Consider the following 21181-nt stretch of genomic DNA (forward strand, 5'->3'; position numbering starts at 1 on the left):
GCGTCAGGTTCAAGGTCATTAGAAGGTCAAATCGAGAGAAAACCGTAAAAAAAGCAAAAAAAAATAAGTTATAGGTTTTTGGAGTCGCTAATTACGAATCTGGCATCCGTTGAACTCTATCGCTTCAGGTTCAAGGTCATTTGAAGATAATTCGAAGGTCAAATCGAGAAAAAACGGTAAAAAAAAAATATGTTATAGGTTTTTGGGGTCGCTGATTACGAACCTGGTGTCCGCTGACCTTTATCGCGTCAGGTTCAAGGTCATGGGAAGGTCAAATCGAGAGAAAACGCTGAAAAAAATATGTTATAGTTTTTCGGGAGTTTCTCGATTTAACCTTCAAATGACCTTGAACCTGACGCGATAAAAGTCAAAGGACGCCAGATTTGTATTCGGCGACACCGAAAACCATAGTAAACCCGAGCTAACCTCAGAATACATGTTTAGGAGTGTCAAATCTCTCGAAAATACAGTTGGTGGGTAGTGGTCTTTCCTATATTTGTAGGGGGGTGGGGGTGGCTGGGGGGTGGAGGTAGTCCGTTTAGCGTGCAATCGACTCGGGATACTTATAAGATACTACCATGATTTTTTCAGGTTTTTTGGTCCAAAAATAAATTAGGCCAAAAACCGGCCTTACCGACCCTCCCCCTTTCTTGAATTTTTGCAACAATATAAATATTGGAAATTTCCAGAATACCGTAAACATTCTAAATTTCTGAAATTTCTGGATTATTCCAAATTTCCTAATTTTTTGGAAATCTTGAAATTACTTGAATTCTGCGTTCCACGTTTCCGGAATTTCTTTTTTATTTATAATTCCTGAAATTTATGAATTCCTGGAATTTTTTAAAATCCATTATTACGAGGAGTTCCCTAAATAACTTGAATATTCTGAGATTCTGAAACTTCCAGAGTATTCGGAATTCCATCATTTTCTTAAATACTCTGAATTTCTACAATGTTCTAAAATCCAGGAATAAATAGAAATTCTTGAATTCGTAGAGCATCCGAATTTTAATGATTGCCTTTTAATATTCGGAATTCCTTAAACAAATTAAGTATTCGAAATTCTCATAATGATTTCAATATTCTGAATTCCCTAAACTTCTTGAATTCCCTAAATTTAAGAAATGCCTGTTTCATGATGCCAATGCCAATGCCAATTTCATGAATTTCTTGAATATTCGGAATACTCTGAAATATTTTAATATTCGGATTTCCCCAAATTCCTTTATCATTAGAATACTTCATTAGAAGAAATTCCATGCATTTCTTGAACAGTCGGAATTTTCTTCATTACTTGAATTTTCAAAATTCCCTGAAATGCTTGAATATTCGAAATTCTCCTAATTCATTGAATACCCTAAACCTATGAAATACCTGCAGCATTCCAAATTCAATAAATTTTTTTAATATTCGGAATTCCCTAAAATATTCGCATATTTTGATATTCTTTGAATTCTTCAAATACCCAAAAGTCCCTAAATATTCCGAATTCTATAAATCTCTGAATTTCTTGAATTCTTTTATATTGAATTTTTTATATTGAAGTTTTTTGAATTCAGGGAATTACATACATTCAAGGAAGTGGCCTTAAAAATAATGAAAAAAATTTAGAAAATCAAGATGAATTTCAGAAATATATACACATCATGGAATTTAGGGAATTTCAGAAGATTGTAAAGAAATTTAAAAAATCCAAAGGGATTCAGAATATAAATCAGGTCAAATAGTATTTTGTAGAAATTATAATTAAGGTACAAATATGGATTCGGAAAAATTCAAAAACGCCAAATGATCATTTGGAAAACTAACCAAATTGGAAAAGTACGATTTAGGGAATAATCGTGCGTCTTCTGCAAAGGGCAATGAAATACAGATGCGAATGTTTGCAAAACTCCGAAGGGTTCCGAGATAAGTTTTCTTCGGAAATGGGCTAAAATTTCAGTGTCGGGATGCGGGAAATCGTTATCCGGACTGTTACATAAACGCGGCTTATCAGACCCTTCCGATCGTCGAGTATCCTGAAAGTGACTCTGAATGGATTGCCTACTTTTGGCTCATTTCTGATAAGCTCGTGTCTGTCATATCCTCAGTTTATGCCCTGGCAGTGGCGTAACTTGAAGACTGACGGAAAAGGAGGAAATAGAATTCTCCTTCATAAAAGTGTTTTCATAACAATAGCAATGGACCAGGCTTCTTGTAAGGAGTTAGAAGAGACTTCAGAACTCTAACTTCTAATTGAAAGTTAGCCAGCTCGGTTCAAGTTTTCTCCAAGGGGAGTGATGCAATTCGGAAACTCTGCATTTGGTTACTTACGCGTTATTTACAACTTTATTATTGAATCCCTTCTTTGTAAGAAACTTTGGGAGAAGTGCTTTTACTTTTTTTGGAACAATATTCTCCAAATAGAAGAGATGAGGTTTCGCTTAGTTGAAATAAAATATCTCACGTGCTTATTTCACTAAGCCAGGGCTCACTAGAAGTCAGTTATTGATTGTGATGACTGAAAGTGTTAGTCATGAAGACCATGTCAAATAGACCTCAACAAATTTTTCTCAAATACGACCCCAGTTCTTTTTGTTTCCCTCTACCTACCGACTGGCAATAACGGCCTTGGTTCAGTTTTTAGGATTCCTGGAAAACGAAAAAAAAATCATACAAAAACTTTTTATCTGGCATGCATTTGTGTCAGTCAAGAGTTGCCAACAGTGATGAGCATTTGCAGAGCTCACCAGATGATAGGCATTGGTTAACATGACTGACAGTGTCAGTCATTAAGAGCAGTTCAAATAGCTCCAAAAAAATGTCGAAATTGACTCTACTCATTTACTGAGCTCTACATACAGACTGGCCGTAATTATCCTAAAACATCTGGTGTGAGTCAACACGTTCCGAAAGTGATAAACCTTGACAGGTCTCACCAGAAGTCAGACTTAGACTGATATGACTAAAAATGTCAGTCCTGAAGACTAGGTCAAATAGAACACAAAAAATATTTGACGAACTCGACACTAGTCGCATACTTCCTTCTACCTTCTGAATGACTGCAATTACCCTAACACTTTGTTTAGCTCTTGGGATTCCTGGACTTCGAAGAAAAAATTAACACAAGGACTTTATGAGAGTCATGCACTGTCATGTCAGTCAGCACGTGCCGAATCTGATGAACCCTGCTAGGGTTATCCAGAAGTCCGACATTGACTGGCATGACTGACAGTGTCAGTCACAAATGATAGGTCAATTAGACCTCAACAAACGTTTATCAAACTTGACCCTAGTCCTTTACTTTCTTCCACTAACCCAGTGATCTTGGCAACTCTAAACATTTTCTCAATTTTTAGAATTCCTCGAAACCGAATAAAAAAATGACATTAAAAGTTTCTGTCAGATAGAAACTTGTCGTGTCAGTCAAAACGTTCTGAAAGTGATGAACCTTGATAGGGTTCACCAGAAGTGAGTATTTGACTGACAGTGTCAATCATGAGAACTAGGTTAAATGTACAACCAGAAATATTCGTCGAACTATGGGCCCTTGGACATAAATTTTTATTTAAAAATTTTAGTTTTTGTTTGTAGCATCACTCCTCTATTTTCTTCCATGCATAGTAGAGCAGTCAAAAAATACATTGAAAATTTTTCTCTTTCAAATTTTTATGCATATCAGCCTTAAATTTGTTCAAGCCCACAACATAATAAATGCGTTAAAAAAATTACATTCAGATAATTAGCAATCCCAATTAAGTTTAACACGTATTTCCCATAAGAAAAAAGACGGATTTGTAAATTTTATTCAGAATTTTCAATATTAGGGGAATCGAGTTGAAATACATTTTTTACAAAATTATCAATAGAATAAGAATGAAAAGTTACTTTTTGAATACCTTTCCCATAAGTCAGTTTTATAGGGTCGCAATAAACCCCATAAGTGAAAAATTGGTTTTGTTATTTTTTGACGCTTCTACAATTTTTTTCGCTTTTTAAAAATACAAATTGTTTCTAATTTACACACATTTTTAAAACAATTTCTTAATGGGTCTAAGCAAATTTTCTTAGAATGTAGATAGAAATTCACAGTTTAAAAAAAAAATCTTTCTACTTCTTGGTTAATTTTCAATTAGAGTAAGGTGATGTTTAAAAAATGTCAACTAAAATAATTGTTGGAATAATTTATTATTACTTTTAATAATATTATTTTTGATTAATGCTAGATAGTTAAGGTTTCTTCTGAAATGTTCAACTTTTTCTTTACTGTTCACTCAAAATGGGATAATAATTTATTCAGTTTAATAAACCTAATTGGTTATACAAATTATTATTGTTTCAATTTATCTTCTTCTATATTAATTATAGATAGTTGCGGGTTTTAAAATTAAATTTTACAGTTTTTCTTCAAGTTTCAATTAGAGTGAGATAATATGTAATTAATTTGAACAAAAGTAATTGTTTAAATAATTTATTATTACTTTTAATAATATTCTTTTCTAATACAGCTAGATGGTTGAGGTTTTTTCAGAAATATTAAACTTTTTCTTCACTTATCACTTAAAATGAGGTAATAATTTTATCAGTTTAACAAAAACCTAACTGTTTATATAAATTATTATTGTTTAAATTTATCTTCTCCTATAGTAATGCTAGAGAGTTCCGGGTTTAAAAGTAAATATTGAACTTTTTGTCTATATTTCATTTAGAGTAAAAAAAGATTCATGAAATTTAGTAAAAATAATTCTTTAAATAATTTATTATTGTTTATAACCATCTTCTCATACATTAGTGCTAGATAATTGCGGTTTTTTTCTGAAATTTTTAGTTTTGTATCCAATTTCTACGTATTAAGGTAAAAGTGATTGCAATTTAATGTACGCAATTGTTTAAGCAATCCATTATTATTATTATTATTATTTGTTTTTAATCCTCTTATTTCTTGTGATTTTTTTTTTATGAAATAAAACAGATGTTTTAGGATTTCAAAAATTGTTTATATGTAGCATATTAAATCCAAAATTTTCTTGAAGCCGTTACTAAAAGAATATCTCTTTGAATCAAGTTTCATTTGTTTTTAACTAAAAAGTCAAAGAAATGTTAAATATTTCAGAAAAACATAAAAATGTATAGCATAGCTCTATGTGAAGATAGTTGTAAACAAAAAAATATTATTTAAACAATAATGCCAATGTGAATTAATTATAATCTCACTTTTATGAAAAACTGGAAAAAGGTAAACATTTTTAGAAGAAATTAAAAATTTTTAACAATATCCTGATAATTTCTAATAATTATTAATAATAATAAATTGTTCTAACCGTTATTTCTGTTCAATTTAATCGGTTATTGCCTCGCGTTAAATGTAAAGTGGACAAAAAGTGAAAAATATCAGAAGAAGCCGCAACTATTTATCATTACTTTAGGTGAAGATAGTTGTAAACAATGATAATTTTTTCAAACAACTATTTCTGTCGAGTATATTTAATTATCATTTTGTTTTAAATTAAAAGTGGACAAAAAGTTTAAAAATTACACAAAAAAACTATTTGTCTAGCTTTATTGAAAGAGAATATTATTAAAAGTAACAATAAATTATTTAAATGATTAGGATTGTTAACGGAACTTAATTATGATCCTACTCACTTTAAAAAGTGGACAAAATGTGTGAAAAATTTTTGAAGAAACTGCAAATTTCTAACATTATTCTAAGAGAATATTGTTATAAATATCTTATTAATATGAATATTGTTATAAACAATTAGTTCTGATAAATTTAGCTGAATAATGCCACGCTTTAACTAAAAAATGCTAAAAACAATAATAAATTGTTTGAAAAATGTATTCCAACAGCGAATTTTTATTAAAAAGTAGTATCTTGGACATTAAAAACAATTTGTATTAAAAACCCGCAAAAAATCTTAATAGGCGCCAAAAACTGAAAAAAGTAATTTTTTCACTTATGGGGTTCTTTTCGGACCCTATAAAATATACTTATGAGGGTGATTTTCAAAACCTAACCTTACATTCGTATTTCTTGGCTGATTAAAAGAATAAATGTTGACTTTGAACTCGATTTATTTAACACTGACGATTGTGTATAAAATTTACAAATCCGAATTTTTTCTTATGGAAAATGTGTGTGAGTTAAATTTCATGGGTTTTTCCTAACCACTAAATATTATTTCAAAAATGCATTTGTTTATATGTCGATTAGTACAAATTTCAGGACATAAATTTCAGCATATAAATTTAAAACCTTTTTTTCGACTACCCTTATTCAGAACCCTAATTCAGAGTTTCTGAATTGAGCCAAGGAAGACCTAAATTATATAAATTTTTTTTCGTGGAATATTATAAAGTATTTCCCTATGAAGTACGCCACTGCTCAATAATAAAATTTATTTAATTTATATTCAGTCATTCGGATTTTCATTTTCGATTCTGATAAAAATCCAATTCAAATTTGTGATCTATTATGAAATTAGGCATCGAACGAAGGGAATAAAATTGAAGGGCTCGCCATAATTCATCCAGTTTTGGAAATTTTTTGATGCAATTTACATGAACAATTCTTTATGTTGTTCTGCGACTGTTAGACTAAATAACTAATCAACATTATTGTTTAAACAAAAGTTATCAATTTTCCCTGGGATATTGTCTAAACCATGCATTCAAGAATTTTGTGGAGATCGACCGAGTTTTAAGTAAAAAAAAACTGCTAGCTGGTAGAAATGCATAACTTTTGTTTAAAAAATAATTTTAATAAGTTTCTCCTAAAAAATGGTAAAATTAAAAAAAAACAGTTTTCTGTTAGTATCCTTTAAAAATTCGCAGAATTGGATAAATTACTTCAAAAGTGGCGAATCCGGCCCGTCAATTGAGGGGCTTAATCCCATATACGCCTGTATATTGGCCAGTAGAAACTTAAAAAAATTGAATTTATTATTTTTAATCTGGGGGCTAACGCGATTCAGTGATAAAAATGTATGAGCGTTTATCGAACCCCACCCCTCAATTGAGGCGTGGAATCCTATAAACGTATATAAATTGATTCCTGAAAACACATTGAAGAAAGGTAAGAACCTAAGTTTAATTACGCTGGCAAACACCGTTCAGCGAAAAAAATCTAGAGGTTATTACAGAATTCGGTCCCTCAATTGAGGGGCCGAAGCCTATATTTGCCTACAGATTTTGTTAATACTGGGATAAACGCAATTCATTGAGAAAAATTTATAAGGTTTCACAGAATTCGTTCCCTCAATCAAGGTGATGAATCCTGAGACTGCATACGAATTGGTTAGTGAACTGTTTAAAAAAAAAATTTTAATACGGAGATCAACGCCGTGTAGCGAAAAAAATGTAAATATTATTATACAATCTGGCTTCTAAACTTAGGGACCGAACCCTACAATTATCGAAAAATTGTCCACTTGAAACTTTTCAAAAAAATGCCGATTTTTTTTAATTCGGGGACCAACGCCGTCTAGAGAGAAAAATTTAAAAAGAAAAATTTATAGCTCATTATAGAATACGGCCTCTTAATTGAGGGCCAATTTTACAACTGCCTAAAAAGTGGTTACTGGAAATTTTTTAAGAAGGTTTAGAATTTAAAACACAGGAGTCAACGGAATTTTGTAAGAAAAATGTATGGGTGTTTATAAAATGCGGCCCCTCAATTGAGGGCCAAATCCTATAACCGCCTACATAATGGCCACAGGATACTTTGAAAAAAGTTAGAATGTTAATTTTGGCTACGTCTAGTCGTCTCAAAAATTTTTTGCCGACTAGCCAAGCTTTTGAAAAATATTGGACTACATTCCCATTTTTGGGACGAGATACTTCGTTTAATTTTGAATTTTGGGGGCCAACGCCGTTCAGCGAGAAAAATGTATAGGCGATTATAGAATGCCAATCGAAGTTGAGGGGCCGAATTCTATAACCTCACATAAATTGGTTACTGAGTACTTTTCAAAGAAGTTTAAAATTTTTAGTTTTAATCCAGTCCCAACGCCAATCAGAGAGAAAAATTTATAAGGGGTTTTAGGATCCGGCTTCTTAATTGAGGATTCGAATCCTATAACCTTTCGCAAAATGGCTAGTGGACATTTTTAAAAATAACAGAAATTCCTAACGTCTCTTTTAAAACTAAATATTTTTTTACCATCTCAGACGATAATACAGATTCCTTGTAATATTAAATTCCATTAAAACGTAACACCTTGCTAAAGACAGTGGTGTGTTTCTAAAAAGATATTCTATTTTCGATCTCTCTGGTAGCTTAGTGGTAAATGCACCCAACCGGCAATCGGAAGAGCTGTGGTTCGTTTCCCAGCGGAGCGAAAGAGAAGATTTTTTTATTAGAAAATTAATAAAATGTAATTAAAAAACTTGCTAAGCGGTTATAGAATTTGGCCCTTCAATTGCCTTCTATTGTCGACTTATATCGCCTAATGCCCAACGTTGACGGCGGAATGAGCCCAATTCCAAGAAAACGCTTCTCGCAATTTTAGTTCGTTATCGCGAGACGTGCTGGCCCTGTCCAATATAATTACGAGCGCATTCGCGAGAGATCGTAACAGCTAAATCCCTACCCTAAAGCGCCTAGTTTTCCTGATAACGGTGGTTGAGAACCACTGTTGTCGGAAAATTACCCTCGAATATGGCGCAATGGAAAATGTATTATTATCCCTGATCGTAAAGAAGAGTGACGTCGAGAAAATTATGTGTAGAATATTTTAAAACTTTTCTGTAGGATAGGTTGTGAAAGGAAAAGATTTTCAAGTCAGGATTTGTAAAGATTAAAATTAGAGGTATTGATGAACAAAATTTACGAATTAACTTTTTTCAATTAATATTTTTTGAGCTTTTAGAGGAATCAGTAATTAGTTTTATAAGTTCTGAACCTTGGAGAAAAAGAGTGAAGAGTTTTCTAATGGAAATATTCTCTTGAGCGTTTTAGGATATCAATCAATTAAAATTCAATTCTTGAAAACGGAGTTCACTTAAAAGTTGCTTTGGATTATAGAAATTCCGGCTAATTTATAGCGATTCAAGTTAAATTCTACAGATTGGATTTTGAATAAACAGCAATTTAGCTTAATTTATGCTATTTATAATTAAATCATAGCAATTTCAGTTGAATTGCGGCAATCGCCATTACTGTATTGATTCCATTTGAATTCCAGCATATTCAATTAGATTAAAAAACTATTTAAATTATAGAATTTCTAATTGAATCTAAGAATTGAAGCAATTAATGCCGAATTATAGCAATTCAAGTAAAATTATCACAACTGCAGTTAAATTATAACAATTATCCTTGAATTTTGAAAATGACTCTTGAACTATAGAACTTGAGTGAAATCACAAGAACTTCAGTTAAATTATAGTGATTCAAGTGTAATTATAGCAATTAATTTTTAACTATGGCAATTACAGCTGTTTTATAGAACTCCCAGTTGAATTATAGCAATTCCGATCGAATTATAGTATTTAAATCTAAATTATAGCAATTTCAGTTAGATTGTAGCAATTACGGTAGAATTATAGAAATTCCAGTTGAATTATAACAATTACCTTTGAAGTATGGCAATTGCAGTTTTATTATAGAACTCCCAGTTGAATTATAGCAATGCAAGTTAAATTATAGCAATTACCTTTGAACTATGGCAATTAGAGCTGAATTCTACAACTCCTAGTTGTATTATAGAAATCCTAGATTAATGATAGCAATTATTGTTAAATTATAGCTATTTGAGTTGAATTATAGTAATTTCGATTAAATCGCAAACTATGAAACATCTAGTTAACTTTTAGAAATTTCAGTTGAATTGTAGCAATTCTAGTTAATTTATTGCAATTCCAGTTGAATTTTAGAAGTTCTAGTTGAATCATAGAAATTCCAGTTGAATTATAACAATTACCTTTGAAGTATGGCAATTGCAGTTTTATTATAGAACTCCCAGTTGAATTATAGCAATGCAAGTTAAATTATAGCAATTACCTTTGAACTATGGCAATTACAGTTATATTATAGAACTCCTAGTTGTACTATAGAACTCCCAGACGAATGATAGTAATTCCAATCGAATTATAGCAAATATTGTTTAAAACAATTTCAGTTAAATTATAGCAATTTCAGTTGAATTATAGCGATCACCATTGTACTATAGGAATTGCAGTTATATGATAGAACTCCCAGTTGATTTATAGCAATTACTTCCGAATCATCGCAAATAAAGTTGTATTACAAAACAACTATTTGAATTATAGCACTTTCGGTTGAATTATAGCATTTATATTTAAATTACAGCAATTCCTGATTAATAATACCGAATTCCGTTAATTTATTGCTATGACCGTTCCATGGTAAAACTTCCAGTTCAATTAAAGCAATTCAAGTTGAATCATAGCAATTAAATTAAAAATATGGCAATTACAGTTGTATTATAGAACTCCCAGTTTATTGGTAGAAATTGCAATCGAATTAGTTGATTTGATGACAAATTCCGTGTTATCAGTCAGTGCATTGAATTATAGCAATCCCAAATAATTATTCAGTTAATTTGTAACAATTAAAATTGACTTTTAGCAAGAGCAGATAGATGATAGAAATTATATTTAACATATTTTTGTGCTAGCTAAATTATATCAATAACAGTTGAATTCTAGAAAATATAACTGCAGTTAAATTATAGAACTTTCAAATCAATTTTAGCAATTAAAGTTGAATTAGAGCAACTGTCTTTGAATTCTATTTAGCAAGTTATATTTAATTGTAGCTAATAGAATTCGATTCTAGCAAAGGTAGTTAAATTATAGCAATATCTGATCAATTATAGCAATTCACATAGAGTATCAGATATTTTAATGAATTTCTATCAAACGCAGTCAAATTCTATCAGTTCGAATTCATTGATAGTAAATTCAGTTAAAAAAAATTAAAATTCCAGCTTAATTATTGATATTCTAGTTGCATAATTAATATTCCAGCTGAATGATAAAAATTCTAGTTTAATTAAAGCAATACAACTTGAATTATGGAAATTAATTTTCAATTATAGAAATTCTAATTAAATGATAGCAATTTCAATTGAATTAGATTAATTGCGATTGAATTGAAGCATTTTCGGTCATAATATTGTATTTTTAGTTAGATTATAGCAATTATAGTTAAATTATTATAATTCAAGTTGAAATATTGCTATTAAATTTTTATGTGAGCAATCCTAATGAAATTAAGTTAATCAAAATTCAATTTCAGAAAGTGGACATGAATTTGAATTAGCGATAAAAACTAAATTCCAGAAAGTTATATTGTAATTAGGTGATCAAAACTGAATAAAATGAAATCTAAATGAATTATAGTTATTCAAATTGAATTATAGTGATATCACTTGAATTATAGAAATTCCAATTAAATTTCCTTCACAGGAAGTCTTTTTATAGCACAAATACTTAAATTCGAAAAGATTGATTTTACTATTTCCACTAAGCTCTGCAAATTCTTCTCTCTTATAAAAGAATAAAAGATAATTTACCTACCAGATTGATTACTTTTTCGTCTAAGTTGTATACCCTCAGGCAAAGTGAGTAATTCGATAACTGGATTAAAGGTGGGCAAGGTTTCCTGTCTTTCTTTGAGCTGGAAAAATCCTGGCTTGAAAACTTTAGATATTAAGAAAAGTTTAACATTCAGCGAGAGACGGGATTCAAGCTACAGAGGTATGAATTTCGACGTCACTAAAATCCCAGGATAATCGATCATCCTATAAGCTTACGAATTACAATCTGCATTGGCTGGAATAAGCCACAGTTGACAAGAGACCGAACGAAAAGGGAACAGGAAAAATAAAGATTCACATTCCTGCACTTCAAAAGCCTATTGTTGACAAAAAATGGTAAATCAGCAAAAGGAATTTAATTAAGAAATCGTAGTGATTAGTTTGCTCTATTTATATAACAAATAATTTTAATTTAGAATTAAGTATTTGAATAATATCTGGATTTAAATAGAAATATAAATATGCATGCGAACACACCTCCGCACTGAGAAAACTGGTTGTGCTAACAATTATTAGCCCAACGAAAAAGTTGCTGTAAAAGCTACAAAATGATTTGTTGCACGAAACGATTTTTTTTGCTTTATCTAACTAAGGAATTTTGTTGCTGAACAAAAGATTTTGTATGTTTAGGAGAAAGTTTTGAAAGGTTAAGAATCAAGATAATAAATTTATTTTGAGAAAATGGAAAGTAATTTTTCAGTAGTTGTCTTTTTTTAGTTCCGTTATTTGAGAAACTGTAATTATTTTTAGGGTTTCGTAGCCCTAGCATAAATCATTCTTAGTCCAAGTGTATTATAAAAAAGTGAAGTCCACGACTCGGCCTCAGCCTTGTGGATCCCCTTGTACTTTTTTCTTCAATCGGGAGATTCGATGAAGTAATTTATACCGGACTAGAAGAATGAAAAAGAAAAACTCTATTATATTTAACGTATAATTATGTATTGATTAAATTATTGTTTGTTGGATTTTAAATAATATTCGGAGCTTTCGAATAAGGGACTTTAAAAATATTATTCGTCCTGGATAGCACATAAGTTTTCCTGCACATTCCTGAAATATTCCAGTGACAGGTTTGAAGAATCCTGAACATTCGCAAACATTTTCGGCACATTTTGGGAACCCTCCTGGAAAATTTTTCAGAATTCTGCGAACCTTCTGCAACCTTCTCAATTAAGTTTCAGGGAATTTTGGTGAGGAATTTAATTAATCTGTTTAAAAAAAATTCTCTGGAACTTTTCCCGAACCTTCCTTGGAAGGTTGTGGAAGGTTGACAGAGTTCTGAAAAAAATTTTAGGTAGGTTCTCGGACGCAGGTAAATGTCCGCGTACCATATGACATTCCTAAAGAAGGCGCAGGGAATGTCCGTGGGGATTTAAATTAATTTAATTTAATACATTCCTCAAAAACATTGTCCGCACCTGTCTTAGAAGCTTGCTCTGAAACGTGGACATATACCTACTTCCGGGAATCTAAAAAATGATCCAGGAAGGTTCCAGAAAGTAGGTAAATGTCCGAGTACTAGATGACGCTCATAAGTAAGGTGCGGAGAGTGCTCGTGAGGAATTCAACAATTTAATTTAATTGACTTCTCAAGAAGATTCCCCGCATCTTCTTCGGAATCGTTCTGCGACACGGGGACATTTAACTACTTTCGGGAACCTGATAAATATTCCAGGATGATTCTTGGAAATAGGTAAATGTACGATTATCAGTTCATGAGGAGTTTAATTACCTCAATTTAACTCATTACTCACGAACACTCGTAGCAGCTTCCTAGGGAATGTTCTCTGGTACGCGGGAATTTACCTACTTCCGGAAACCTTCCTGGATCATTTTTCAGAATTTTGCGAAATTTCTAGAAGTTTCCCAAGAAAGATTCAGGTAATGTTTGTGAAGAATTTAAATTATTTAATTCATTCCTCAAGAACATTTCCCGCACCTACCTTGGGATCTACCTCTAATACGCGAACGTTTACCTACTTCTCGGAACTTTGCTGAAACATTTTTCATAATTCTGCAAACCTTGCACAATCTTCTAAGAAATGTGTGGGAAATGTTCGTGAGGAATTGATAAAATTAAATTAATTAAATGCATCACAAACATTCCTTGAATCTTCCGTGAGAACGTTCTCTGATACGCGGATATTTACATGCTTCCGGAAACCCGAAAAATATTCCAGGAAGGTTCCCGGAATTAGAGAAATGTCTGAGTATTAGGGGAAGTTCGCAAGGAAGGTGCGAAATGTTTGTGAGGAACGTAATTAATCTAATTTAACAAGTCATCACGAACAATACCCGTACTTTTCTAGGAAACGTCCCTTAATGCGCGGGTATATACCTACTTCCGGAAATCTTCCTGGACCATTTTTCAGAATTCTGCGAACCTTCCAGAACTTTCCTAAGGAAGGTTTGGGGACCGTTCGTTAGGAATTTATTAACTTTAATTGAACTCATTTCTAACAAACATCCTCCGCACCTTGTTTGGGAACGTCCTCTGGTACGCGGAGATTCGCTTATTTCCGGGAACCTAAGAAATGTTCCAGGAAGGTTATAGGAAGCAGCTGAATGACGGTGTATAAGAAGACGGTCTCATGGAAGTTAAAGGGAATTTTTATAAGAAATTTGAATAACGTAATTCTTTCCTCAAGAAGATATCCTGCACCTTCCTTGGGAACGTCCTCTAATGCGCGAACATTTAACTACTTCTAGAAACCTTCCTGGAACATTTTACAGAATTCTGCGAACGTTCCACTACCCCCCGAGGAAGGTTTGGGGAATATTCGTAAGGAATTAATTAAATTCATCACAGACATTCCGCAAATCTTTCGTGGAAACGTTCTCTAGTATGCAGATGTATTCAAAAAAAGGTTATTAATTACTTCATAGATGTAGGTTTTTCTGAGTAATGAAAATACCAAAGGGGTAACAACGTGCTGATAGTAGGGGATTGATTGTCGCCAACGACTTGTCACAAAGCAGGTATGAGGACCAGTCGTGGAGCGCCCAAAAAGGCCAATTTTATGCGGTAATTGATACCTGATATCTAAACAAGTTTTAAACTTAGAGAAAATATGCTTCCTGTTGCTCATAAAAATGATGCAAAGAATTAGGTCAAATTATTATTAGTTTTTTCCAAGTAATCATTTTTGATTAAAAATCTTCACAATTGAAAAATTACTTTAGGAAATCTTTTTGTTTTGATTTTCAAAGATCTTCCTTCTTCAAAAACAAACGCTGTAAATAGGCGCTATTAGGTATGATATATTTTTTTTGTTATCGAAAACGTTTGTTTCACCGGCAAGAATAATATTTTAACGTAACTTATTTATGCTCAACAGTATATTTAATTTTTATAAACAATTTTGTGAAATAAATTTATAAAATAGACTATTTCAGAATTAATGGTCCCTAATAGCAAGTGAAAAATTGTTTAAGAAATTGTTATCTATAAGTACATAATATTTGGATTCATTTCTGAAAATCGTTTCAAATAAATACTACTGTTATGAAGCTTTAACAAGTTTGATATAAAAATGAAGAAGTAAAGGAAAATTTTGTAAATACAGAAGCTTCTTAGCATTGGAACAAAAATTTCCGATTTTGCTGAAGAAATTGCATTTTCTTTATCTAAAAGCGCCTAGTTTACAAATCTGTTTGCCAGAATTGTTTATAAGAATACAAAAAATTGTTGTTAAGTGTTATTAGATGCAGCTTAATTATTATATTTGGGGGTCAAATAAACAAGTGCAATGAAAAAGAACGAATGTTCTATCTCCAAAAGCGCATATTTAATTAATTTTTTATAAGAAATGTTTATTACAATAACAAATCAAATCCTACAGAGTTTAGTTTAAATGCAATTACGGCTTTTGTGCACTTCGCAACTTAAATAACATGTCAAAAAAGTTTGATTTATTTAATGACTTTAAAACCTACATACAAAGGTTAAAGAAACATGAAACCAGATTTTTGATCCATTTTCGTAGAACTCTTTTTTATCCTGGGGCACTTCAGAGGGTACTTGAGCTACATAGTTTCAGTCATACTTTTTCTGAAGATTGGAAATGTTGTAGGGATAGCAAGGGGAAGTGGGTTGAAGAGGGAATGTAGGAGCTGTAGAAGAGGAGAAGAAGGGCAGTAGGTGGAGGCGAGAGGACACCTGGGAAGGGTGAGTAGAAAAAGTTTGGAAGGTATGTGTATGGAATGAAAGGAGAGGGAAAGAGGTAAAGAGGCAGAGTAACTGAAGTTAGAGAAATCAGAGAGTATGATAGGTTGGGAGAAGAAGTATGGGAGTGAGAAGTAAGAAAGCAGGATATGTAGAAGATTGTAAGTAGGGAAGTGGAGAAAGCAGGAACTGAAAGTAGGAATGGGAAGAAGGAAGTAGGGATGGAAGGAAAAGCATGGACGTATCAGAAAAGGTGAAAGTAGGGGAAGTTTTGGAAGGGCTGCTAGATGATGGATGAGTAGGAGAGGTAGTGGGAAAAGAGGAGTGCATGCAGTTTGGGAAGGAAAGGAAACGGGTGTTAATGATAACACAGGATTGGACAGGATAGTGGAAAGAGGAGTACGTGTAAATTGGGAATGAAAGGGAAGCGGTGTTGATGATAAGATAGAATCTGACAGAATGGGATAGAAAAGAAGAGGACAGGAGAGGGGGTGGAATGATAAGAAGAGGAGATTTAAACAAACTAATTAATTTCTTAATATAAGAGATAGTGGTAAAATAGGAGTACGTTCTGTACGGGGAAGAAAGGGAAAAGTAGTTGATGATAAGGTAGGAACGGACGATGTGGGCCAGGATAGGATAGAAGAGGACATGAGAGGGGAGGGAGAAGTTATAAGAAGCCAAGGAGACTTAAACTATTTATTTTTTGATCAGGCTACGAAACCCTCTTTTATAGGCGCATGTGCCTACTTGAACCAAGCTTTTTTTTCTATCTTTTCCAGAAAAGGCGTGTACAAAATTGTTTGAAAACAGTATTTTTTTGATAGGCTACCAATAGTTGTTATAAAAGTAACAAAAAAATTTTGAAGCGAAATTAATTTTCTTGCTGTAACTAATTTTTTCTCAGTGCGGTACAAAGTAATTGGTGGTTTCAGGGGGAGAGAGCAGCAATCTTAGCAGAGGGATATTGGTGGTTATCCTTGTGAGTGTGGTGAAGGCTGTCTTCGTTTCTTTTACAGTATTGGCTCTTTGCTACAGGTACAGTAGCAAATTTCTACAGGTGATGAGAGCCCACTGAGTGGGTTCGAAGCAACCCCTGTCGACGTGACGTAATTCGTGCCTAGGTGGATAAGGAGGCGTTGCACGCGGCCGTCACTGCTCTATAATTGATTATTTATTGTTTATTTTAGCCTACTTATTCGATGTCTTCTTAGATGTCCTTTTTTACGCTCCTGTTTTCGTAACTATACCTAACCATCTGTGGAAATCTGTTCCCTCTGGAAAGGGTAAGAGAATGAAAAAGAGAAAGTCCTGCGAGCCAAAAAGATTTTCTGATCCCTTTCTGAGACGCTCGTTAACCCAATCAATCAATGTTATTCCTCCAAGCGTTTATTCGTATCGACGTTTCTCAGTTACTAAGTTGGATTTTCGTGTATTATTAATGTGATAAAAGGTGAGATTGTTGGAATGATTCGAATGTTCTCTCTTGACTTATCACTTTTATTCTTACTTCATTAATTGGAATCTTGAGAGTGCGAAAGCGTTTTACTGGAACAGAGCGGAATTTCTTGATTTCACAAAAAGTATTACATTCCTTACTGTTCTTAATATTGATTTCATTAAATTTAGTTTATTTTAGTTTGACCTTCTATTTTATTTTTTGATTTACCACAATTGGAATTCACAAGAATTTTTTTCTCCTTTAGTCATATTAACATTATATTTAAAATCAAATGAATTGATTACGCCCTTACTATATTCAGTTTAATTTAATTTTCAAGAGCTTTTTTAGAATTACAGTTAAATCTGGATTTAGTGTCGGTATTAGGACTGAAAGTAACTATAAAGCCAGAGTCTCGGAACTATTTTTCCTCGTTAACGGTTCTATCTCTGGTTTGTCACGCTTGAGTGAACATCGCACATCTCCTGCAACTCGTGTCACGCAACCCTTGCGCGCGGCGTAAATTCTCAGAAACACTAAATGAAGAATCACTAAATCCAGATTCGGCTGTACTTAAATTTCGTATTAAGTCGCATTAATTAATCTGAATAAAATTATACTCCTCCAGAATTATTACGAATTACATTCAAAAGTACTTATAGTAATTCTTATTAATTCTCTGAATGTTTCCAACAGAATTATACTATTTCAATAGAAATATAGAAATACAAATTCAATTCTAGGTATTTAAATTTAAAATGTTGCGATTCGTGTGGAATTCTGAGGATTCAAGTATTTAAAATTAAATGTTAAAAATTCTAATTGAATTGTAAAAACTCTTATCAAGTTATTGAAATTCTAATTGAATTCCAATAATTATTATTAAGTTATAGGATTGATAAGAAAATTATAGAAGTTTTAATTTAATTAAAGAAATTATACTTAGCAATTCTAATTGAATGCTAGCAACTGAAATTGAATTCTAGCAACTTTAATTAAATTAAATGAATTTCAATTAAATTATAGCAATTGCAGTAAAATTTAAGCAAGTAGAGTGTAATTTTAGTAGATCCATGAAATCATATTAATTCCACTAATTAAAATTGAGTGCTAGAAACTAAAATGAAGTCCTAGCAATTAAAATTGTATCCCTGTGATTCCAATTAAAGTCTAGTAATTTCTATCCAATTCTAGAGATTCTAATTGAATTTTAGGGATTTAAATCAAACTTCAAAATATCTAATTGTATTATAGAAATTTTTATTTGATTCTAGAAATTTTAATATAATTGTTGCATTTCTGATTGTATTCAATTATATCGATTTGAAGTGAATTATAACAATTTTAAATGAATATGACTAATTCTTTCTGAATATTTTTTGTTTAAATTGAACTATAGAAATTGACTTAAGGAAATTCTAATTAATCCATAGGAATCTTAATTCAATTATATAAATTTTAATTGAATTATAGAGATTCAAGTAATTACAATTCAATACTAGCAATCACAAATTAAATTGAACCATTAGAATTGAATTCTAGCATTTTCGATAGAATTTAAGTCATTCTAATTGAATTCAACTAATTTGAATTGAATTCTACTACTTTAAATTGAATTCTAGCATTTCTAATCGTGATCTAGTGATTCTTATTAAATTCTAGGAATTATAATGAAACTCAAAAATTCGAATTAAATGCAAGCAAATAGAATTGAATTCTGGCAATTTTAATTAAATTATCAATTCTAATGGAATTATTGCTATTCTAGATAAATTCTAGCCGCTCCAGTTCAATTCTAGCAAATGATTTTAAATCATAGTACCTTCAATTAAATCAAATAATTACCATTTCAATTTATCGATTTAAATTATATTTGATAAATTCTAGAAGAATTGTAATTCTATTATAAATTGTATTTATACAGTAATTCTAGATGAATTCTGATTACCGAAGTTTAATTGAAGAAAAAGAAATTAATTTATAGCAGTTTAAATGGAATTCTTGTAATTCAAATCGAATTCGACAAATACAATTTAAATACTAGCAATTGAAATCAAATACTAGAAATTTCAATTGAATTATAGCCATTTTAAATGAATTCTAAGGATCACAATTGAAGTCTAAAAATTGTAATTTCAATTTAAATTATATTGAATCATATCAGTTAATAATTAATTATAATAATTCAAATTGAATTTCAGCAACTCTAATGTAATATTAAAAATTCCAATTTAATTCCAAGTAATAAACTTAACTCTAGTAATAAACTTTTTAATTCTAGCAATTAAAATTGAATTCTATAAATAAAAATTCAATTATAGCCAATAAAATTGAATTCCATCCATTCAAATTGAATTCTGGCAATTCGCATCAAATAATAGCAGTTACAATTGAAATATATTTAAATTAAAATCCAGCAACTAAAATTGAGGGCTAGCAACTAAAATCAAATCCTAGCAGTCAAAATTGAGTCTTGGTAATCACAAATATTTTCTAGCAATTCTCATGGAATCCTAGGGATTCTAATTGAATTCTAGGACTTTTAATTTCAATATAGTAATTCTCATTGTATTCTAACAATTTTAAATGGGTTCTTGCGATTATAATTTTAATTATAATTGCATTTATTTATATAAATTAGGAATTCATTATAGTAATACTATTTGAATGTGACCAATTCCAATTGATAAGTTCAAATTCAAATTGTCTTGCAGAAATTAAAATCTACTTCTAGGGATTTTAATTCAATGATAAGAATTAAAATTAATTGCTATAACCCAAAATTGAACGCTAGCAATTAAATTCAGATGGCATGATTTCTAATCGAATGCTAGAAATTTTAATAGTATCTGAGCAGTTTCAATTCAATTCTAACAGTTATAATTTTCTGCTAGAAACACGAATTCAGTTTCACCTATTTCAGTTAAATTGTTATGATTTGAATTGAATCAAGGACGTTATTGATAAATTTTAGACAGGATAAAATCTGTTTTAATATCCTTCGAATAAAAAAATATTCTTCCTCCTCGATTAAATCACTTAAAACCGATCTGCATATGACCTCAATGTTCCAATTTATTGCATGAAAATGTAATGCATCATTTAAGGATCCAGTACCAATCGCTCTGTATAATTTACATGTGACTATCGTAAGTAAAGTGGAATATGGTGGTTGTACCCAATATGCCAGCTTTATGTTCTGTTCGCACGACTGTCCAAAACGGGGCTGAGTTTCTCATTTTTCAAGACCAAACGGATTTCCAAAAAAATTCTAAATTCCGAACCATCATATCAATCTTAGCTTCTATTGGCCACTAAACGAACAAATTTACGTCTAAAAAATCAAATTAGTCATTGCTGAATAAAAGTTTGAAGACGTAAATTCTAAGTTAAGTATTCAAAAAAGGATGTATGTCATATGTCATTAGCATCATCATAAACTAAGAGATATTTTATTAAAGACATACATAATCAATTCTAAAATCGCGAGAAAAATTTTCAAGACAAATCACAAATGGCGCGTCATTTTTCATTCAGCCAAATTGTCTCTTTTTATTCCTAACCAACGAAAAAGTTGCACCAAATTGACATGTACCCGCATTGTGTGTGATCACAAGCTCGAGGATTTTTTGACAGTTTTTTTAAGGTACATACATTTTCTGAAAACAAGGCCTAAAATGATGTTTAAATAAACTAAATCCTGTACTAATTGTTCTATTTTGACGAAAACTATTCAGAAAGTTTATAATCCAATTTTACAAACGAGTTCTAAGACCAATCGTGTAAAAAGAAAATCCAGTTATCGGAATTCAGGATTAATCAAAGGTTTTCTATATTTTTCAATCAGACACTAATGTCTCCTTGGGTAATCATCTTGGGCCCAGTTTTGAAGTAGGATTTTTTTACGTTGGTTTCAATAACGTAGGTTCAAACTTAAATTCTAGATGGATACGCTGTTCAGCGTATCAAGGTCGTCGTCTGACGATTTTCGAAATTCTGCAATTACTACATATATTATTATTATTA

At 31.3% G+C, this 21181-nt stretch overlaps 1 protein-coding gene across 4 annotated transcripts in view; it reads left to right on the forward strand.

Annotated features, from left to right (window-relative positions):
• The window catches only part of LOC117182616 (disintegrin and metalloproteinase domain-containing protein 33), a 362482-nt gene that overhangs the window by 281045 nt on the left and 60256 nt on the right, over window positions 1-21181 (forward strand). Inside the window, exon 19 of one of the 4 annotated variants that reach the window (XM_033375720.1) lies at window positions 16650-16752. The exons of the other annotated variants lie outside the window; for them this stretch is intronic. Coding sequence (XP_033231611.1) covers window positions 16650-16752 — 103 coding nt within the window. The remainder of the gene's footprint in view (window positions 1-16649; window positions 16753-21181) is intronic. 4 annotated transcript variants of the gene reach the window in all.

This window comes from Belonocnema kinseyi, chromosome 1, assembly GCF_010883055.1.
Source record: "Belonocnema kinseyi isolate 2016_QV_RU_SX_M_011 chromosome 1, B_treatae_v1, whole genome shotgun sequence".
NCBI classification, from domain to species: domain Eukaryota; kingdom Metazoa; phylum Arthropoda; class Insecta; order Hymenoptera; family Cynipidae; genus Belonocnema; species Belonocnema kinseyi.